The sequence below is a fragment of the Copadichromis virginalis genome, linkage group LG12, assembly GCF_057382275.1.
Source record: "Copadichromis virginalis isolate Kocher_CV1m ecotype Utaka linkage group LG12, C_Virginalis_male_GT1.1, whole genome shotgun sequence".
Classification (NCBI taxonomy): domain Eukaryota; kingdom Metazoa; phylum Chordata; class Actinopteri; order Cichliformes; family Cichlidae; genus Copadichromis; species Copadichromis virginalis.
Genome location: NC_140629.1, coordinates 20500966 through 20520081, shown reverse-complemented (window position 1 = coordinate 20520081; position 19116 = coordinate 20500966). Strand labels below are relative to the sequence as shown.

Genomic DNA, 19116 nt, shown 5'->3' with positions numbered 1-19116 from the left:
TGTAACCAAACAATGAGTGCTTCAAAGTAGTGAGGAAAAAAACGGGTTCTTGCTGTCAGCCATGAAACTGTACCACTTCAAGTTGTGTAAATGTGTAAATGTGACTCGCCGCTTCCTTACACATACAGTACGTTTGTTTCCTTAGACAAACATGTACTACTACTGAACTCCAACTCCTTTGTTAATCTTTTAACCAGCGTTACATAATAGAAATTTAAGTTAGACTATTGGTATAAATTCCTCATGTTACTCGAGCCATAATATAGCCACAGCTGTGCCACTGACTAGTCAAAGTGAAATGTGTCATGTTTAATAAACCTGTTACTATCACCGGGGATCTCTAGGGTGTGAGCTAGTAAAGTAAATACGGATCAGCCCTGCGGCACTAAAGTAAGGAGTACACTACCATACACTTCCTCGCTCTTGGCTCTATGAAGATCAGAACTTTGAAATTGGATAACACTGGCTTTCTTTACGGGTGTGCGATCTTTTTCCTCTGGAACTGAGGTAGACTGTTTTCAGGATATAACCTATACTGTTTAATACACAAAGTGTGGCTTTGTTGTAAGAGCCTCCAAATGGAAAAAAAAGCTATGGCTCTGAAGAGGATGATTGAGAAACATTCTCCTAAAAAGGAGAATCTGGACCCTCGAAAGTGGATAAGACCAGAGACTGTGAGGGGATTCAGTGACTTTGCTCTGAACAAGCATTCAAACGAAGAGACGGACAACAGTTTTGATGACGTAGAGATGTGTGAGTATCCAAGAGAAAAAAAAACGTAAAAAGAATAAACAAGCTTTTTGTGCTTTATATGACAGAAAAGACATAGAAAGTGTAGTAAATGTAGCAGATTCAAGAACCGAGCACTTGAGTTTCTAATGTTTGTCACTGAAGTGAGGTGTGACAGTTTCCTTCCAAGGAAAAACACTGTATTTGCTATGTGGGTGTGTAGGTAGTAATGTTGAAAATCTCACCATCTTAGTTCACTTTACTCTATGTTGTGATATAATCCTGCTGTCTAATATGTATTAACACAATTAATTATGTATGAAAAAAGCCATGTATTAAGGCTTGTCTACTGTGTTATGTAGTGCTTGAGGCTGAGAAGGAGTTTATCGAAGCAGCTAAGAGGAACGATGTGGAGACCATGACGGATCTTGGAAAAGGCTTAAATGCCAACGTAAAGAATGTGGTGCGTCTGAAAAGATAAAGTATCTGCATTAGCCAAACAGACCCAATCACTGAATAAACTTTCATTAAACTGATAACATGTTGATTATTTTGTCTTCCTCAGCAAAATAGGACTGCCCTTCACTTTGCAGTAGCTTGCACAAACAAAGAAGCTGTTAAGCTGCTGTTACAGCGAAGGGTCAAAGTGGACCAAAAGGACAAGGTGGGAGGATTTTAAGATGTTAGATGCGAGGATTTGAGCCAAGGACAATATGTTATGTAATGTCTCCAAGTCGGCTACTACCATTTTGTGTTCTGTGTCTGACAGTACGGCGTAGCACCCATTCATTTGGCTGCCTGGTTTGGCAGTTTGGACATCCTGAAATTATTAGTGCAGGCTGGAGCAGAACAGAAGGCTGAGAACGAGGTGAAGTAGAAGGAAGAATTCTCCTCTATTGCTTCTCACTAACCAACAGAGATGAAATACCCTTAAACTGAGAAATGAATCCCATTGGGGGGTTTTTTGTTTTCCTTTTAGATTTTGCACAAACACCCTCTCAAAACAACACACTGCGATTCAGATATTTTATTATCTATACTATTTAAACTTTTAATTTTCAGTAACACTTAATAATATAGCCTGCAACATCTCCTGTAATACCCCTTAAAGTACTATATACTTTTTCTGAGTTTACTGTGCAACTATACTGTAAATATTTGAAAGCAGTTGGTCAATTCAGAGCATTTTAAAAAGACAGGACAAAATGTATCCTCTAAGCAATTTTAAATAGTAACGTCTAAAGTTACATTCCAGTTCTGTATTGGCTAAAATGTTTATTTTGCATTTGTTTCAGGAAAATCAGTACAGGTATTACAATAAAAACAACAAAAGAATTTTGAAAGCAGTTGACTCAGTAGTTAGCGCCCCCCCCATCTAGTTTTGTAATATGTTTATAATAACCTTGGTAATGTCAAACAATATTATTGAGTAGCCTAACATCCTAATATTGCCCCGACTGCTTGAAGAGTTTGTGTGTGAATCTGTGGTCGGCTGCCCTTCCTCAGAAACCCTGATGCTTCTCCCAGAAAACTGAATTTGAATTGCAAAAACTGAGTTTGAGTTATGAGAACTGGATTTTAGTTCTGAGAAACGAAAAGTAATAAAAGTAATATGGTGTGAAGTTTTGATTAATTTTAATTTTGTAAAGTTTCGAAATTCAGTTTCACAAATACATTTAAGCTTAATCTGTGTAATTCACATCCATATGTAATTATATGAGTTGAAAAATTCACATCAAATTATAAATAACTAAAATGTAATGTTTAGTGGCACATATTTCTGACAATGCTATAACCATAAAGCATTTCGACGTTCGAATTTAAGTATAATTTGTTTAATTTTAAATATACCCTCTTGTTCTCGCGCACCTGTTTGTAAGTTTTCAAGTGCGCTAAATTTCAAGGAAATTAAACCACAAGCTACACGTTTTAGTTTGTCCATTTTTGCTTTCGTTATACTGTATCTTTTACACTCTGGCTTTCCATTTTCAAATACGGTTCAAGATGAATTTGGTTTGCATTGTAAATTCTCAAACAGCGCCCTGCCTGATTTAACAGAAAAAGTTATTTCTTTGTTTCAGGAAGGACTCAATATTTTGCACTGTGCTGCCATCAACAACCATACTGAAATCGTAGACTACATTGTAAATGACCTGCAGATGAAAGAACTTGACAAGGATGACCTGGTATGCAACTTGCACAAAACAATTGTGTGGCAAATTTCATTTTGCATGCACTACATGTGATTACCTGAGCCTCTTTTCTTGTGTTTCAGTCAGGACACCGAGCATTTGCACTGGCAGCAGAGCACGGGTGTGTTAAGATGTTACAGGTGCTCATGGAGCCATACAACATGGCCACCATGAAGCCCAACAAGGTGTGCACGAGGACTTATTTGTGCGATTTTTCTGCATCTATTTCCGAGTAGGCTATATGGCTGTTTATGCTCACGTGTGCCTTGAGTGCACATTTCAGTGTCACACCTGCAAGAAAGCTCAAAGTCAAACACTCTTTGATGCAAGCTGTTTCCCTCCCTCCCTTCTGCCAGAGAGGGGACACGCCCCTGCACTTAGCTGCCAGGAACGGCCACTTGGATGTCGTCCAACTGCTGCTGCAGAGCTTTGATACTCGGGATGAAGTCAATATGGTAGACAATCAGTGCAAACATCCTCTCTATCACGGTTTGGTTTGTGACAGTGTGAGCTCAGCGGCTAATCCACTGCTGGATGCTGGCTCCACTTGGGATCAATTGAGATGAATCAAACATCTACCAGTTAGTATAATGACACATTTAGCTTTCTGGATCGAACTTTGGCAGGTAACAGGTAAACTGAACATGATAAATGTGTTCCTTTGTATTAGTACTGATGTGGCTTAATGATGCATTAAAGTAAGAGATAATTACAAAACCTTACCCCCCAAAAGATCTGCAGTAACTAATTTATTTGCTGGCATTTAATTGAATGATCCAAGCCAACGTTCCCTTAGTGTAAAGAAATTCTACTTTGTTATAACTAATAATAATAATAATAATAATGATGATAATAACTTAAAATGTTAATTATGTTAGAAGAATTTTCCATTTGCATCATTGCTGATGGATGTTTTGTGCTGCAGGATGGTGAGACTGCTCTGTACCAGGCTGCAGACCACGGTCAGGAAGAATGTGCTCAGGTCCTGCTGGAGGCCGGTTGTGACCCTAACATACTCACAGTGGTACGTTCAGGCAGTATACCCGGCCAAGTTTTACTGAACCAGTGCAAGCTAAGAGAAAAATACACACATCAAATACTTACAGTAATCAATGTTCATAACATGCAAGTTCAGAAAATCATGTGTTTTCTTTGGTAACTTTTGTTTGTGTACCGGTGTATTTTCTTGGCGTTTTTTGGTACTGTGTAGATTCAAATGACTAAATACCTTTTCTACTGTTCTGCTTTTAACCGTACTACTAATATAACATGCATTATGGTGTTTATCCTGAAAAATATGTTATAAACAAAATCAGTTTTTAAAGATTCTTCTAGACAGTACAACTGCACTCACTTTGTACTCTTTGTAGGCCAAATGCAGCGCTCTCCATACAGTTGCAGAAAAAGGAGGCGCGGCTCTTGTTCAAGTTCTCTTACAGTACAATGCCCAGGCGGACTTTCAAAATCAGGTAAGTAAACAACCAGATAGGAGGCAGTGGCAGAGTAATCCATCTTTTATGAAGCATAATATTATTGCTCTCAGGATCTAGAGACACCTCTCCACCTGGCAGTGAAGAACAGTCACATCCCTGTTATCTACTACCTATTGGAGGCTGGCTGCAATATCAATGCCACAGATAAGGTACAAGCTCCTGCCTAAGACAGTAAAATAAAGCATCCATGAACATAATGTAGACAAACTAATTCCTGCGTATCGTTATGTCGTGTCATGCTTTGGACTGTTAGAGGTCCCAGACAGCTATGCACATTGCTGCTGAGACTGCCAAAGCTGAGGTTGTGGAAATGCTTCTTAAAGCTGGGCCTGATATAACAGTCAAGGACCGGGTAAGATGCATTTGTCATATTAATAAAATTAAACTGTATACTAATGCTATCCAAACAGCAAAAAAATGATAATTAATGTAAGCCTTTGTCGCAGCATGATACATTGAAAATACAAGAAAAATCAAACTAAATGCAATCTCTTGCGGTTCTAATTGAATTTGTTTTTCACTGTACATGCTGGATTCGGAGTAGCAGGGTAAGACTGCTCTGGGTGTTGCAGCCAGAGCAGATGAGGTAAACATTGTGGACATGATCATCAAAGCAGAACGATACTATGACCAGAAAAAGGTGAGGGGATAATCAAATGATACTTGTAACTTTCACGAGCATAATCCATTCGCGATGCTTTGAAATCAATAATTACTTTCACCATGAATGATTCAGTGTCACATCCTCGATTAGCTGAATCCCCTCTAATTCTATTAAAGCATTCACTGTAAAAGTGATTCGGAGCCCAGAAACATTCGACATACGATTTATCATCAGTTTAATTAAGAATATGCCTTATTCTCCTCCATTATTGATTTTCAAAATGTTTCACTCTGACATTTATATTGCTAATCATACGTGTTAGTGTCTTGCCAAAATTTTCTTCCTGTGCCCCTCTGTTGTCTGGAGAGTGTGGCCTTTATCAGCCTGCTGACATGATTTAATTGCCCTTTCAGGCTAACCCTGAGCTTAATGAGATTGTTCGCACCGAGCATGCACTGACGTTCAAATTTGACCGCCGCAGTGAGAACAAGGAGCTGTATTCGATGGCTTGGCGCCTGGCGTACAAGCTGCTGAAACCAGGAGACTGGAAAAGACTGGCAACACACTGGGACTTTACTCAGGACCAAGTGTCTGCCATCGAGGAGCAGTGGACAGGTGCCATAACTCACACACTGACAGGGCAGGTTTCTGCTGTGCATTTGGCAACCCTCTGAAAATCTAACTTAACCTTCTTGAGTCAAACACATTAATTAAATACCCTGAAATCTTAGGTAAAAAAATGAATATCCCAGTATGACATTGAAATTTTTACAGCTTATTTTCCAAGTTGTAATTTGGTATCTTTAGGGTATTTTTTTGCAGGTTGACCTTTTTTCTGAACTTAAAGGGTTGTGCGTTTACCTGCAGGTCAGCACAGCTATCAAGAGCATGGGAACAGAATGCTGCTGATCTGGCTTCATGGGGAGGAGCTGGCTCTGAAGGCCCCTGCTAAAGACCTCTACCAGGGCCTCATCTGCACTGGGAACACGAAAGCTGCAGGTACACTCTGTTAACAAGTATGCGATAAACAGAAATTTATGTCTTCTGCACCGCCTGTTCCAAAGTTTTACTTCATCAAATGTTCGTCTTTCAGATAAGATTCGACTGGAGGCAGAGCAAGTCAGCAGTAAAAGATGTACCATTTCATGAAGAGGAACACTGCAGTATTTACAATGTTCGCATCACTGTCAACGAAGCATCTCTACAGGACTACTGCAGTGAAATAATTTATTTAAAAAATAACGTTGTGCGTCACACAATTAGCATATAGCTTTGGTTTCGTCAAGTAAACAACATGTGCTGTTGGATGGTCGCCTTGCAGTACACTTCAGTACACAGTTATCTGTGCACAATTTAAAGCAAAGTAATAAATGTTCATTTTGGAATTCTCTGAACTTTTTTTCCATCTGTAATAATTTATATATATATATATATATCCTTCATATCAAGACAGAAAATTCCATCAATTTGGATTTTTGCATAGCTGGTCTTAAGGAAGATCTTTGACATATGTGCGTGTCATCAGTCAACTACTTTGATGGAGTGTGTGTGACAGGTGCTGCTGTGCGTTCTGGAGGAGGCTCTGCCTGCAGTGGACATGTGGCCCTTTTGGGAGGAGCTTGGAAATTTAGCAGCTGTGGCTTGCCCAATGGTGAGCTAAAAGAAAGCAAAAAACAAACAAACAAAAAAAAAGTTTAAATTGCTTTTCTAATTTACATAAACAAAGTTGCATTTGAACAACGTGAAAAATAAAGGGTACCTTTATAAAGTTAAGTGATTTTGCTTATAGAAAAACAAAAATCAAACAGCACAAAAATATTAAAGTCTGTTGTTTTAATTCCTATGATGTAGGCATCTTCTCATGCACCCCTGGACTGCTTCCAGCATACCTGATTTTATTTTTTTTAAGATCAGTCCGATTATCACCATTTGCACTGGGAACTGAGATTTCCCCACTGACCAAAAAAAAAAAACACCCAAAACATCAACTTTTGTTTCAAGGTGACAGAATTTTTATTGGTGATAAGAGTTTGGGTAAAACCCAAAGACCAAACTGCAGTTTCCAGTATAAAACTTTGGTGCTCTGGTGAGTCCTCGAGAGTCAGATTATCAATGCAGACATCAACTATAAGGTCCTGGAGAAACCAGCTGATGTGAAAAATAATACAAATTTAAGTGTAGGGTTTAAGTGCAAAGTCACTTGAAAACCCTAGAGGGAGCAGTCTAAAAGCAAGAGCTGTGCTAGATGTGGTCCGAGATACGCAACAACATGACCTTGAAGCTAAAACTGTGCAAAGATTCATAAGTATATGACTGCAAGACTCATAAAGGAACAGTATCGATGCATCACATCACATACCTGCGTAACAGGATGATGCCGTTCGACTACCACAGAGCTCATGGGTGGAGCCACTCCCATCACCTGCAGGCTGCTACGTCCCACCTTACTGATCTCATGGCGCGCAGTGACACGAGCCGTTACAGTCTTTGAGGATTTTTGTTGACTTGCTGTGACGACACGAGTACCTACCTAAAACAAGCAATATTTTTAGTGTTATATACAAATGTGATTTTTGATGAAGAGCTTTAGATGGCACAGTACAGACAACAAAGCAGGACATAGATTCAGCTGCTGTTGGTAGTTTGTCTCTATATGTCTGACACTAACCTTTTTGTGGGAACTTGCAATTCCCCCAAGAGGGAGTGAGCTGTGCACCACTGTAGTGGGAGGGAGTGCTTCTTCTTGGGACATGGGGGCACCAGAGCCCATCTACAAATAAAGGCAACAAGTGAACACAGGATCAGGATTTGGGATTTAGAGGAAGTTAGTCATAGTGCATCTAATTTAAACAAAAAGTATAACAAAGGAAATTCAAGACTGCTCTACAAATTTTTCTTTTTTAGGGCAATCACATGATTTATATGTGAAGCCAGAATTGTCTGCGACATAAAGTAATAAATAATCAAAAGAACAAAATGATCCACGTGAAAGGACATGCTTAACATTCAATAAATAAATTTCAAGAACCACGAGTGATTTGGAAAGACACTGTACTATGGTGTGTTTTCATTATAAATTAACAGTGACTTGCCACATCATCTGCTTCACTGTGCGACGGGCCTGGGTGGTCAAAATGGACTGGACTGAACTGTGTGGAAGAGGTGGCATATGGCTGGAGCTGAGCCATGGCAGAGGAGCCACGCTCATCCTCACGAGGCAGAGGAACTACGACACAAAAAGAAACCTTCATTGAGTCATTAGGACTCAGTAATAACTCATTTTTATTGTAGTTACACAAAAATCCCCCTTTAAACTGGAAATCCTGAGTTTGTATTTGAATTGGAATATTTCAATGATCTCTTGCTTGTCAGATGACACATAAAGTACCCATTTTAAACCACAGGTGTAGCAGGAGCTGGGGATTCATAACTTCTGCAAAAGTCCTATAAAGTATAAAATATATAAATATGTGCAGTTTAAAAAAAAAATCCAAAGGGAAAAAAAAAGTGCTCATTTTTAAAGCAACAGGAAAGGGTAATCAATTAACCGCCCTGGCTGACAGCATCGTATTAACATACATTTCAGTTTGGAAGACTCATTAAACCTGAAAGCAGATGCCCATGCTAGGCTTCATTTCTACATGCTAAAGATAGTAAGATCCAAGTCCAGCAGCCATGGTATCAACAAAAAACAAAAACAGATTCAGACAACAAATCTGACGACAGGTGGTGTAAATATAATGATGAGATATTTTTCCCAACTCATGCCAGTGGGACATCTTGGTGATAATCATATGATGCTAGTATTTTAAACACCGCTGGTCCGAGTTTAAGGTTTTCTACTGAAGTGTCAGGTAATAGTCCAAAGCTCTTAATCCAATCTTCCCAGCATTTACATACAACTAACTAACATTCATTCATTCATTCATTACATGATTCTTAACATGGTTCAAAAGGGTTTTAAATTTTATCAACCAATTTTTCATTGCCACATTAAGCTTGCCAACCTGTGCAAAGTACCTTTTGCGCAGTGCTGAGCATATTCACAGATTTAACTTCATTAAATGAGGCTTTCAAGTAAAGTGCAAAGACCCCATTCCCTGCTCTCAATCATAAATCTTAACAAACGTCAATAGCACATGGCTGCACTCTATTGGAAAAATGCTGTTTCCATCTTGTCTTTTTGTTTCAATCTCCAAAACTGCGCTAAATCAATACACCGCAGAGGCAAGGCCCACGATGCAACCACGGTACATTGTATAGAGCATCAGTCTATATATCATCCTAGCAGTACATGCTTTAGTGTGCTACATTTCTACGAAGATAAATGTTTTTCTCCACAGGCCACAAATTTACTACAAACCATGCTGATCATGAGCTGGAGGTTGTTCTGCTCGTCCTTCTGTAGAGTGAAACATGCTGAGCGCCTCCATGTTGAGAGCACATACACCCCTCATGAAGGCTTTCTTCATGGATTCTTCATATCGCTCTCGCTCTAATCGTAGTCTCTGAATCTCCGCCTGTGCCCGCTCTATAGCCTCACAGTGCTGTGCACACAGGTAGCAAAGGATAGAAAGAATTGTCGAATTATCTTTCTATATAATTATTTTTTAAAAAGAAGAAAAACACAAGATGTGCATTAAAAAACCCCAAAAAAACCCTGATTTATTATGTTACAGCCTAATAAAAACACGAAAACATGAAGCCCTATGTAGGATGTATTTTTGGTTTCACCATCGGCACGGGCTCTACAGTGATTTGGAGAGCACACAGAAGTAATTCACAGTAATTAAGGTGGTAGAGTGGGTTCAGTGTTGGGGAGTAACGGAATACATGCACCAGCGTTATGTATTTAAAATACAAAACATGAGTAACTGTAATCCATTACAGTTACCGTTTAAAAAGGTGATATTGAAATAAATGGATTACACGGCGGTCTTTTCTTGTTTCATATGTTAGGCTATGCTCTCTATTTTTGGTAATTCCACGCTGGTGGAAACCCAAACAAAACACGCATTAAGAGGCTCCAATGCCTGTGTCTCAATCTCGTGGCCCATGTCACCTCTACTTGTGGCCCGCATAATGAGGTGAAGAAATATTTTTTAAAATTATTCACAAAAATGATTTAATATGAAGGCAATAGGCAGAGTGTTACAGTCATCGCCCTAAAGAATGTAGCCTCATGGGCAGTGTAGTCCGTGCTGCAGGGAGAATGGACCGCCATACCCGTTATGTGTCTGTGAGCGCGAGGGAGGGAGAAAAAGAGTTGAAAAGTACGAGTTGCAACCGACCCGAAACGGGAGCTGGAAGCATGCAAATATAATAATAACCACTGCAGCCAAAAAGAGTGCCTGACGAGCCCAGTTGTAAGTAAGCTATTAAGACTCGACTGTACACTGTGTTCGTGTTTTCCTCCGAAACAATAAGTTCCACTGGAGCAGCCTTTCAACGCCTTTCTCTGTCTCTCGCTAGAAACGTTGACTCAGACAACAAAGTAAAGCTAGTTTTCGGCTACGAGCCGACACGGAACCCGACATATTAGCCAGAGGTCCCTTTACTACGGTTCGGAGCCACAGACCTGTTTTAGATACACACAAAATAGTTTTCTATACGAGATCGCTGCAAAAAGTGCAGCCTTACCTACTGTCCACCCTACTGTTACTCATTTTATAATAAGATTTAAAAATCTAGTTGGTATTGGTATTTCAGTAACAGTAATAAATCACACAGTAATAGTACATTCATGTAGTTGTAAAAAGCATGATAATATTATTAAGTTATCCAAAGTATTCAGAATACGTTACTGTCATTGAGTAACGTAACGGAATACATTACAAAATACGCTTTTGGGGCATGTATTCTGTAATCTGTAGTGGAATACATTTTAAAAGTAACCTTCCCAACACTGAGTGGGTTATATAATGATCTGAAAGTTGATGGTTCAATCCCCTACTCAGCAGAACCTGATGCATCCGTGTAAGTGTTTGAATGTCAGGACGAAAGTGTTTAGGCATAGAAAAAACTGCTTGTATGAATGTGTCTGTAAGAGTGAATGTGGCTTGTAGTAAGATAGCACTCAGTGCTCAAACAGAGCTGAAAACCAGTCCATTTACCATGATATACTAACAAAAGTGGGATGCTCATTTACTTAAATGCAGAGAGTTTCAGTTTAAAGTGAGCATTACAGCCTCATCTTAGACACACTGTCCCACATGTACTGACCTCTGCTAGCTTAGCCTCATACTCCACAGACATCTGGGAGCAGACCTCTTCAGCCCTTGAACGGCAAGCTCTCTCCACCTTGACTTTCCAGTGTTTCTGGATCAGAGACTGCCAGGCAAACCACACCTTCTTCTTCAGCTGCAAATTGTAGTGCTGCTGTGCCACCTGAGAAGAACGAGCCTGGCGGGGAACCACAGGGCTGTGATTTGTAATATTTACAAGGCAATAATTACGTCTATAAGTCACTCCTGTGCAGCTGCATTCGTTCTCGTCATGAATTTTATGTCGTGGTTTATACAAAAATATGAATTGGTCATTTTTAAGGAATGGCATTACCCGATGAGTTAAGTAAATCACCAACACTTGTATGAAAGTTCACATTGAAAAAACAGCAACAGGGGGGGGGGGAGCACAAAATTTAGTAAACCAGTAGTTTGGACGTAGCAAAAATCTCTGTTACTCTGACAATTTAAAGGTAGAGATGGGTTTTACTATTTGATGAGCATTTCTAATGTCACAAGCAACTTCTAAAATATCATGTCAAAAGGTTTTGAAATCTTCTTAAACACCATACCTCTTCTTTGGCCTCGATGTGCTGGAGTCTCCAGTGGGTGAAGGCCCTCATCTTCTCAAGCTTTTCTTTCTGTCTGTCCAGTACTTGGCTCAGGTTCCCGATAACCTGAAAGAGTCCACAAAACAAGCCCATTGGTTTAAAAAAAAGGAAGGAAGTAGAGTGCTTCTTGAATTTTTAATTTTTTTTTAATTTTTGTTTGTTTTTACACAGGCATGCAAGGCATAATGTGCAAATTAATTAATAAAGACGTATATAGGGGCCTAACAAAACACTGATATGAGGACCTTAAATGTAAAAGTCTTTTTTTTGCCTTTCATTGCACTAAATATAATATTTTTGCACTCTAGTCTCCTAGAGACACGAGACATTAGTTGATGTCAGCTTGGAGTCCATGATTTTGTAATGGGTGTTTTTACAGTTTTTTCGTGTTTTGTTGACAAAAAACAAAAAAAAACAAACAAAAAACAACAACAGGTGATTAAATAAATGACAAATTATTCTGCAAATTACCTGATAACAAACAGCTAAATGATTTACTAGATAAAGCAAATAAACAGACGTGTAGTCACCTCATCTTTCCTTTGGTTGGAGGTTTCATAGGTTTGTAATAGCTGTTTAAGGCTATCTAGCTCTGACTTCAGGCCAGCTGTCTGGGCTGCATGCCTCTCCCTCTCCTTCATCATCTCCAGCTTGTGTTGCTCAACGAAGGCCAACTTCCACTTCCGTAGCTCCGTCAGCACATTTGACTAATTAGGGAATAGAGGGTTGGGCTGTCACAATGTGTTCATTACTCTACTTTAGCAAACATGAGCATCTGTACAAATATCTGTAGTTGCTTTTAAATTACATGAACAGGTGTGCCAGACAGATGCAACTGCACAACACAGAAATCTTGAAGAATTCATCTCTAAGTTTTCTTTTGCTGGACTCAGTTCTTGACATCTGAAGTCCAGCAAACTTAAGCCAGATTTATGCTACTGCACAGAGTGTAAGAGTTTTCCACCAGAGATGTATTATTTTACAGTTCTGATGTGTAGTTCCAGGTTTAGAAGAACTTTCAAACCCCTCCCTCAACACACGAGTGTACTATTTAACCCACATCTCCTTCTCCTTCTGGCTGGTACTGCTTTTTTCTTAGATTAAGCTTTGCACAGCTTAGCAGGTGATTGGCTGTCATCTGCTCTCCATGAATGAGCTGTACAAAATCAGAGGAAAAGGGCAGGATGGACACCCACATGGAGACACCCATTTCCTTTAGAATAATGTCTCCAGGAAACACAGTTAAAAGGTCAACGGTTCCATGAAGAGCAGCGAGGTGTCATCCTTTTCAAAAAGTCATCCTGAGGCTCAGACACATTCCCTCTATATAATCTCTAATCTGACCACAGGCATAGTATAACTTTCTAATGACAATGGCAGAGAAAGAAGAGTGTGAAAAATATCATTATGATCAAAAATGCCAGAAACTATCTATGCATCAATGCTGTTTGCTGCTATGTAAAAGCCCACAGGAGAAACCGAGCGGCTGTGAAGGACAGTTGTACACTGTGTGGAAGCAGACTAACCTTCAGGTTGTTGCTCCACGTGTCCAGAATGTTCTCCATCTTGTTTATGTTCTCCTCTGAAATAAACATCTCTGTCACAACAAACTCAAAGGGTTCTGGGGTATCTGGCCTGGACCTCTCAGATGCCACCTGTAACCTCTCTGAGGGATTATCTGAGAGCAGTGACGCCCTGCTAGACAAATGACCTGCCATCTTCTCAGCTGGAGTGGGAAAAAAAAAAAAGCACAACCGCAGACAGACAGGCAGACTATGGCTGAGAATATGAAACAGTATTATGACAGTTACACATAATAAGTATTTTGTTTCTCTGAAATTTTACAATTATTTTACCACGAGAGGCTCTTGAGTGTGTCGAGTGTGGCCCAACAATCAAGGGGGAGGCCTGTGACGATCTCAGGCTCCTGCTAGAGTGCCGCCCATCCTTAGCTTCAATGGCAGAATCTGAAAGAAGATACAGGAGTTACAGTGAGCAGGTAGAGGAATAGATAAATGTGGCTAAAGATAGATTAAAATGATTGATTTAAAAAATGTAATCCAAAAAAGTCAGAAAACAAAAAACAGCTTAAGAGCAGAAAATGTGAAGGTGAGAGTGGTAAATAAGATGAGTGTGGCTCCTTGTCCAAGAAAGCATTTATGTCAATATCTTAATTAAATTCTGCAGGGAGGGAGAAGAGAAAGCCTGCACTCTAAAGAGCAGTACGGGCAGAGTGCCAGGAGATCATTACCAATTGGCCCCTCTGCTTTCTACATCCTCGTGCACTACTCCGTGACAGTTAAAGCACTAAACCTCAGATGAGAGTCACAACAGGGGAGGAAACTGATGGAGTGTTTAAGATGTGGGTATTGCAGGGGAAAGAGATAGGGGGTACAATGTGACAGACTGATATCTAGCCTTTTACACTGGTTTAAAAGATGAAAATATAAAGCTGATGAATACACACACACATTTTCTCCATATTTTGATGCCAAATCCTTTCTGACAGACGATCATTTGATGCAGACAGTGTCTGGAAGGGCTCATATTCAGTTTCAGTCAGCCAATCCCGGTGAACTGTGTGTCTGTTTTGTTTTGTTGCCTCTTTTTCTAAGCTCTCTAGACTAAGATGACCTAGATGACTGTGAACCTACACAGACATGTGTATGAAAGTGTTCTTCATACAGGAGGAAGCCACCATACCTGGTACACGTTGAAACTTTGTGCCATCTTTATTTCCACCCGCTGCAGACAGATGCGAGGTGCTCTGCTGCTTCAACTGAACGCCAAGCGCGTCAAATTTAGGGGTGATAACAGCATAACGGAGGAGCTCCTCATACTCATCCTGTTAATTGATAAACAATAACAAAGAACAAGGTGGTCAAATATCAATTGAAGCATATTACAGTTTGTATTTTTCTGTGTATTGTTTCAAGTCAGTTTATTTTGGTTACAACATTTTAGTGTGACTCTTCTATTTTGACACCTAGTTATGCTAAGACCATGTTATGTAAAGCTTTGCTCAACCTAACAGAGTCCATTTGGACTTGCAACACAGCAAAACTACTTTCACACAAGGTTCTAGTTCAAGCAAGCTGATATCACACACGATTTTGGTTGGCAGACTAATTCAAATGGTTGGACTCAGACAACAGCAATCTGAATCACCAATCGTGTAAAATGTTGAATTTAATATCCAAACCTTTTCAGAGCAGCTTCTAGACAATCTGTCCTTTTACCATTTAATACAAAAACAAAATAGATGAGTATTTCCTTTTAATAAATAATAGTTTTCCAGTGGTGGAAACATGGTTCCATAGAATTATGAGTGTAAATAAAAGCACATTTTCACCTGAAGCTCAGAGGACACGGAGCTGCCCCGGTCCGAGTCTTTGGGGAGAACAGGACTGGTTGGTTCTTCTTCGTCTGAGGACATCTAAACACAGAGATATACAGTGTCATAGTGCTAGTTTAATAACACAGCATGAGCTATCAATAACTGGCCATACGGACGGGACCTACTTTGGTATGTTACTATATAGTATTTATTTTAATTTCAGCTATGGCCACCACCGTTATCTTTGGCAGCTATTGATAGTCGTTGGTACTCTTTTGTTTGTTTTGCAAACCGTACATGGACATAAAACATATTCGGATGCGTTTGATTTATAAAAGAAACTTTAATACTTATTTCAAGCTACAGCTGAAGCCTTCTGTTTAAGTTTCTTTAGCCCAAACGCTAGTTTCTACATTACAAACTAATGAAGGTACACACAGAGTAAACAGAAAACTTCCTCATGCACAAAGAAATCCACGAATATGCTTATCTGTACGCTTAAAAAACTTTACATTTTTCTATATTTTACTCATTTACAGGCGCATTAATTGATCGAGTTAAACAAACATCGTTAGCTAAATAAATCAGAGCTAAAGCTAAAACAGAAATGGACAAGTGGAGACAGAAATACAGCTGCTCATAAAAAAAAAAAACTAAACTACTTGAAGTGAGTATATCTACCTCTGTAAGTAGCGCCGCTTTTCGGAAACTTAACTATTTTATATAACCATAAAAAGTACCACGCTTGCCCGTTTCACAAGTCGTCAGTTGAAAGGTGCTTGGGCTTGCTTTGCCGTTTCAAACAGCCTGGCTCTTAAACAACAGACTCTCTGATTGGCTACTCTTTTTAACTGGCCCTACTATGTCGCCTCTGATTGGTTAAACTATTCCTATGGCAACGATAAGCGGAACGAAGCTACTTGTCTTGCGTTTTAAATATGAAAGGTGTGCAAAACCTTTTACTGTGATTTTGGAAAATATTTTTTATTTACTTCACACTTATTTTAGCCTCCAGTGTCACAGTGCCGTAAGTATCAGGGTTTTAAACTAAAGGAATCATGGTGATAGAGGCAAATAGGACCTCTTCTTTTATAACAGGTTGAAAATTAATACTTGAAAGACCTACTTTAATTGCCCCTAGAAAGTTTCGGGTTTGCTCACTTTGCTAAAGTTACAAAAATGATTGGCTCATTTAAAGAGCAACATGGTTTCCATATTGTGTTTCAAATGCAGTCTGATGTTAGCTGAGATTATCTGATTAAGTTCATTTTCATGAGGAAGCAAACTCACCTGTCTTAGGAAGGTGTAGGTCATTGGGGAATACCACCACCCAGTGAACCTCCCTGTGGTCATTTCTCTATTGTTCATAAGCCCAAATGCAGATACAGACAAGGGTTCACAATCTGAATTGCAGCAGTGCCTTAACCACTTGAGGACTTATTAGTACTTAACAGTATTATGGCACATATGTGGGATAGGCCTTAACGGCTTGGCAATAGTAGCCTGGGACGGACTCCTGAGAGAGGAGACATATGGTACCTCTCAGCCATGGCAGAGCTGAAAGCAGCACTGTTGGACTAGAGCCTCCTCACCAGCTGGCTCAGAGTACTTCACTGTCCGAAGGTGTCCAGTCAGCATTGTTATAAGACCCGCAGCCTGACATTAAAAAAAAAAGAAAGAAGTAGTGACTTTGGTAATCTTCCCCTAAAACAACAGACTTAGAGGAATCGCACAGTTTTGGATGTAATACATTTTCAAATCAAATATACTGTACTTACTGGAAGCAAGACCTGGCACAGGCAACCCTCAGCACACACAGACACACACATTTTATTACATGTCTTGACAGCTGACACAGGCTGTGAATTTGAACCAGAACTGTGAGGCGCAGAGGATAATCCTAGCTGCTCGGCGGGGAGTGGAGGTTTCCTGTTGAATGACAGGAAGCTGTAACTCCCCACAGATTACTTATTTCCATTTCGGAGCAGATGATTCACATGTTTTGAAAGGTTTCAGTGATGCGTTCATCGCAGTTTCTCTTTCGAGGTGATTTTTTTTTTTTGTCATTCCAGCATGGTGTTGCTTTGCTTCTCTGGTTTTCTGTCATGCTGTGGTATATTCCTAATTTTCTGCACTTGTCTTTCTCTGTAGGAAGGTTAAAATGACAAGGACTGGCTAAGACTAGAAAATGACAGGATTTGCATAGAAAAAGCAAAATAAAAAGAAAGAAAGAAAAAAAAATCAAGGAGTTTTAGACCCTTGTGCCATCTTTTTGCAATGCACAATACAACACATGGCAGATAACTGTAGATGTGTTTAATACTGCCCAGGCTCTTCTTGTCTGCTACACGATTTCTTTGCCTTGAATGCCCGTAAATTGTATCTTGCATAAGATTAAATAAAGTTAAGTGTAGGTCTGACATCTAAATTAATCTAACTAACACAGAGCAGCAGTTAAAATCTAGGCAACTTATTTGAAACCATCTCCGTTCTTTGCAAAATGTTTTTCTTTTGCTGCAGAAAAAAAAGTGATAAACTACTGTTGATAAGTGGTTAGATTACACCCGGTATTACCACCTAAATGCTTTCTTTAGATCCCTTTTGTGAGTTTCACCTTCCTCTCAGTAAAAGAAATGCACCTGGGCTTGTGTGTTGAAATGGGATTCAGCTCACATTCTTCTCCCACAGCCTGTTCAATCTGTTCCAGGACAATAATCACAATCCATTTGACTTTCTTCCCTCTGGTATTTTAGCTCAGCTGCGTTAGACTATCCAGGACCTTGCAAAGGTAGACAGAAAAGAAATGAGAAAATAATGTTTTGAGCTTTTGCATGTTTACCTTGTTACCAAGCCTTTCCTTGCTCAACTTTTATTTTTCCCCCCAGAGAATTTAAATTTAAGAGATTGCAGAAATGTATGGTATTACAGCCCTTTTCTTTTGTCCAGCACGCATCATTTCATCTGTTGCATCTGATGGTAGAACGGTGGATTACAAACTTGGTGTAAAATTGTTTCTGCCCTTGATCGATTTTCAGTCAGACCTACTTACAGACAGCCATAACTCCTGAAGACAACAACTAATGTTCTATCATCAATCGTAATGTTATCAACCAATTTTTCCCATATATGAGACAATAATGACCTCTCACTGAAGACAATGTTACCAGAACTCATCTTAGAGTTATTCATCGCTGCCTGCTGTTTTCAAATTAGTTTTCATTACATGTTGATGGAGCGGGACTTCCCCCTTGGGCCACTCTAATCCATCACATCTCTCTATCAATGACATCCGTGTCTTTTTGTTTTGCTCTCTAGGTAGCAAATTCACCGGCACTTCTAAACACATACCTACACACAGATGAGATGCAACAAGTCAACAGATTTTCTTATATCAAATTCGAAACGTATCCGTGCAGTATGACTAAAGCTGAATCTAGTATAAAGTGGTCAGCAGTATGAATGTAGATGAGCGGTGGAGGTGGACAGCAAAAGATGGAGGCTAAATCAGTTAACCAGTGCTTCTATCTCCACAAGACATAAGCAATTACCATCAGTGTCCACATCTGTTATAATCTGGATGAAGATAAGCAGCAGACAGTTGTTCCAGTGTAATTTATCAAGGAAAGCTGATGCAGCAGGTACCACATCCATATATCAGACTTATATATGGGACAATATAACTGGCTCATCTTGCTTTGCAAATAAAAAGTTGCTGGTTCAATTCTACAAATTCCCATTGAGGCTGAGTTAGGAAGAACATCTAGTGTAAAATTCAACTTAATGAGCGGCCCCTTGTGACAAGAGAGCAGCTGGAAGTAGCTTTTTGATGCTGTCCTCTCACAGATTTAGCCGAGTAAATTTTTTAACAGAACTAATGAGGACGTAATTTAACAGTTGTGTCATCGCATAGTTCTTCAAACGGTCTC

General features: G+C 39.5%; 2 protein-coding genes across 5 annotated transcripts; one reads left to right on the top strand and one right to left on the bottom strand.

Annotated features, from left to right (window-relative positions):
* The first annotated feature begins 6 nt into the window (after window positions 1-6).
* ankdd1b (ankyrin repeat and death domain containing 1B) lies at window positions 7-6412 on the top strand. The gene is made up of 15 exons (XM_085475226.1): window positions 7-753; window positions 1092-1192; window positions 1295-1393; window positions 1499-1597; window positions 2811-2915; window positions 3005-3106; window positions 3278-3376; window positions 3847-3945; window positions 4292-4390; window positions 4465-4563; window positions 4668-4766; window positions 4959-5054; window positions 5432-5633; window positions 5886-6017; window positions 6112-6412. The coding sequence occupies exons 1-15, from the start codon at window positions 579-581 to the stop codon at window positions 6165-6167; spliced, it is 1662 nt and encodes a 553-aa protein (XP_085331352.1). The 5' UTR covers window positions 7-578; the 3' UTR covers window positions 6168-6412.
* On the bottom strand, window positions 6232-16007 carry poc5 (POC5 centriolar protein homolog (Chlamydomonas)). 4 transcript variants are annotated; one of them, XM_085475221.1, is made up of 13 exons: window positions 15872-16007; window positions 15206-15289; window positions 14557-14698; window positions 13710-13820; window positions 13380-13579; window positions 12384-12560; window positions 11815-11919; window positions 11241-11420; window positions 9382-9565; window positions 8111-8244; window positions 7687-7788; window positions 7378-7548; window positions 6232-6674 (listed from the first exon to the last, which is right to left on the bottom strand). In XM_085475221.1, the coding sequence occupies exons 2-13, from the start codon at window positions 15287-15289 to the stop codon at window positions 6540-6542; spliced, it is 1725 nt and encodes a 574-aa protein (XP_085331347.1). In that variant the 5' UTR covers window positions 15872-16007; the 3' UTR covers window positions 6232-6539. The 4 variants fall into 4 exon arrangements, with proteins under 4 accessions (XP_085331347.1, XP_085331349.1, XP_085331350.1 ...); XM_085475223.1 differs by having other exon boundaries at window positions 15931-16007; XM_085475224.1 differs by having other exon boundaries at window positions 15940-16003.
* Window positions 16008-19116: the final 3109 nt, after the last annotated feature.

Excerpts from the sequence above, each read along its gene's own strand:
- ankdd1b (XM_085475226.1), top strand. The coding sequence starts at position 579 with ATGGAAAAAAAAGCTATGGCTCTGAAGAGGATGATTGAGAAACATTCT. Across the intron at positions 1,598-2,810 it reads AACAGAAGGCTGAGAACGAG|GAAGGACTCAATATTTTGCA; the intron begins GTGAAGTAGAAG and ends TCTTTGTTTCAG. Across the intron at positions 3,107-3,277 it reads CCACCATGAAGCCCAACAAG|AGAGGGGACACGCCCCTGCA; the intron begins GTGTGCACGAGG and ends CCCTTCTGCCAG.
- poc5 (XM_085475221.1), bottom strand. The coding sequence starts at position 15,289 with ATGTCCTCAGACGAAGAAGAACCAACCAGTCCTGTTCTCCCCAAAGAC. Across the intron at positions 13,580-13,709 it reads ACACTCAAGAGCCTCTCGTG|CTGAGAAGATGGCAGGTCAT; the intron begins GTAAAATAATTG and ends TTCCCACTCCAG. Across the intron at positions 8,245-9,381 it reads TCCAGCTCATGATCAGCATG|TTCCTCTGCCTCGTGAGGAT; the intron begins GTTTGTAGTAAA and ends TTTGTGTCGTAG.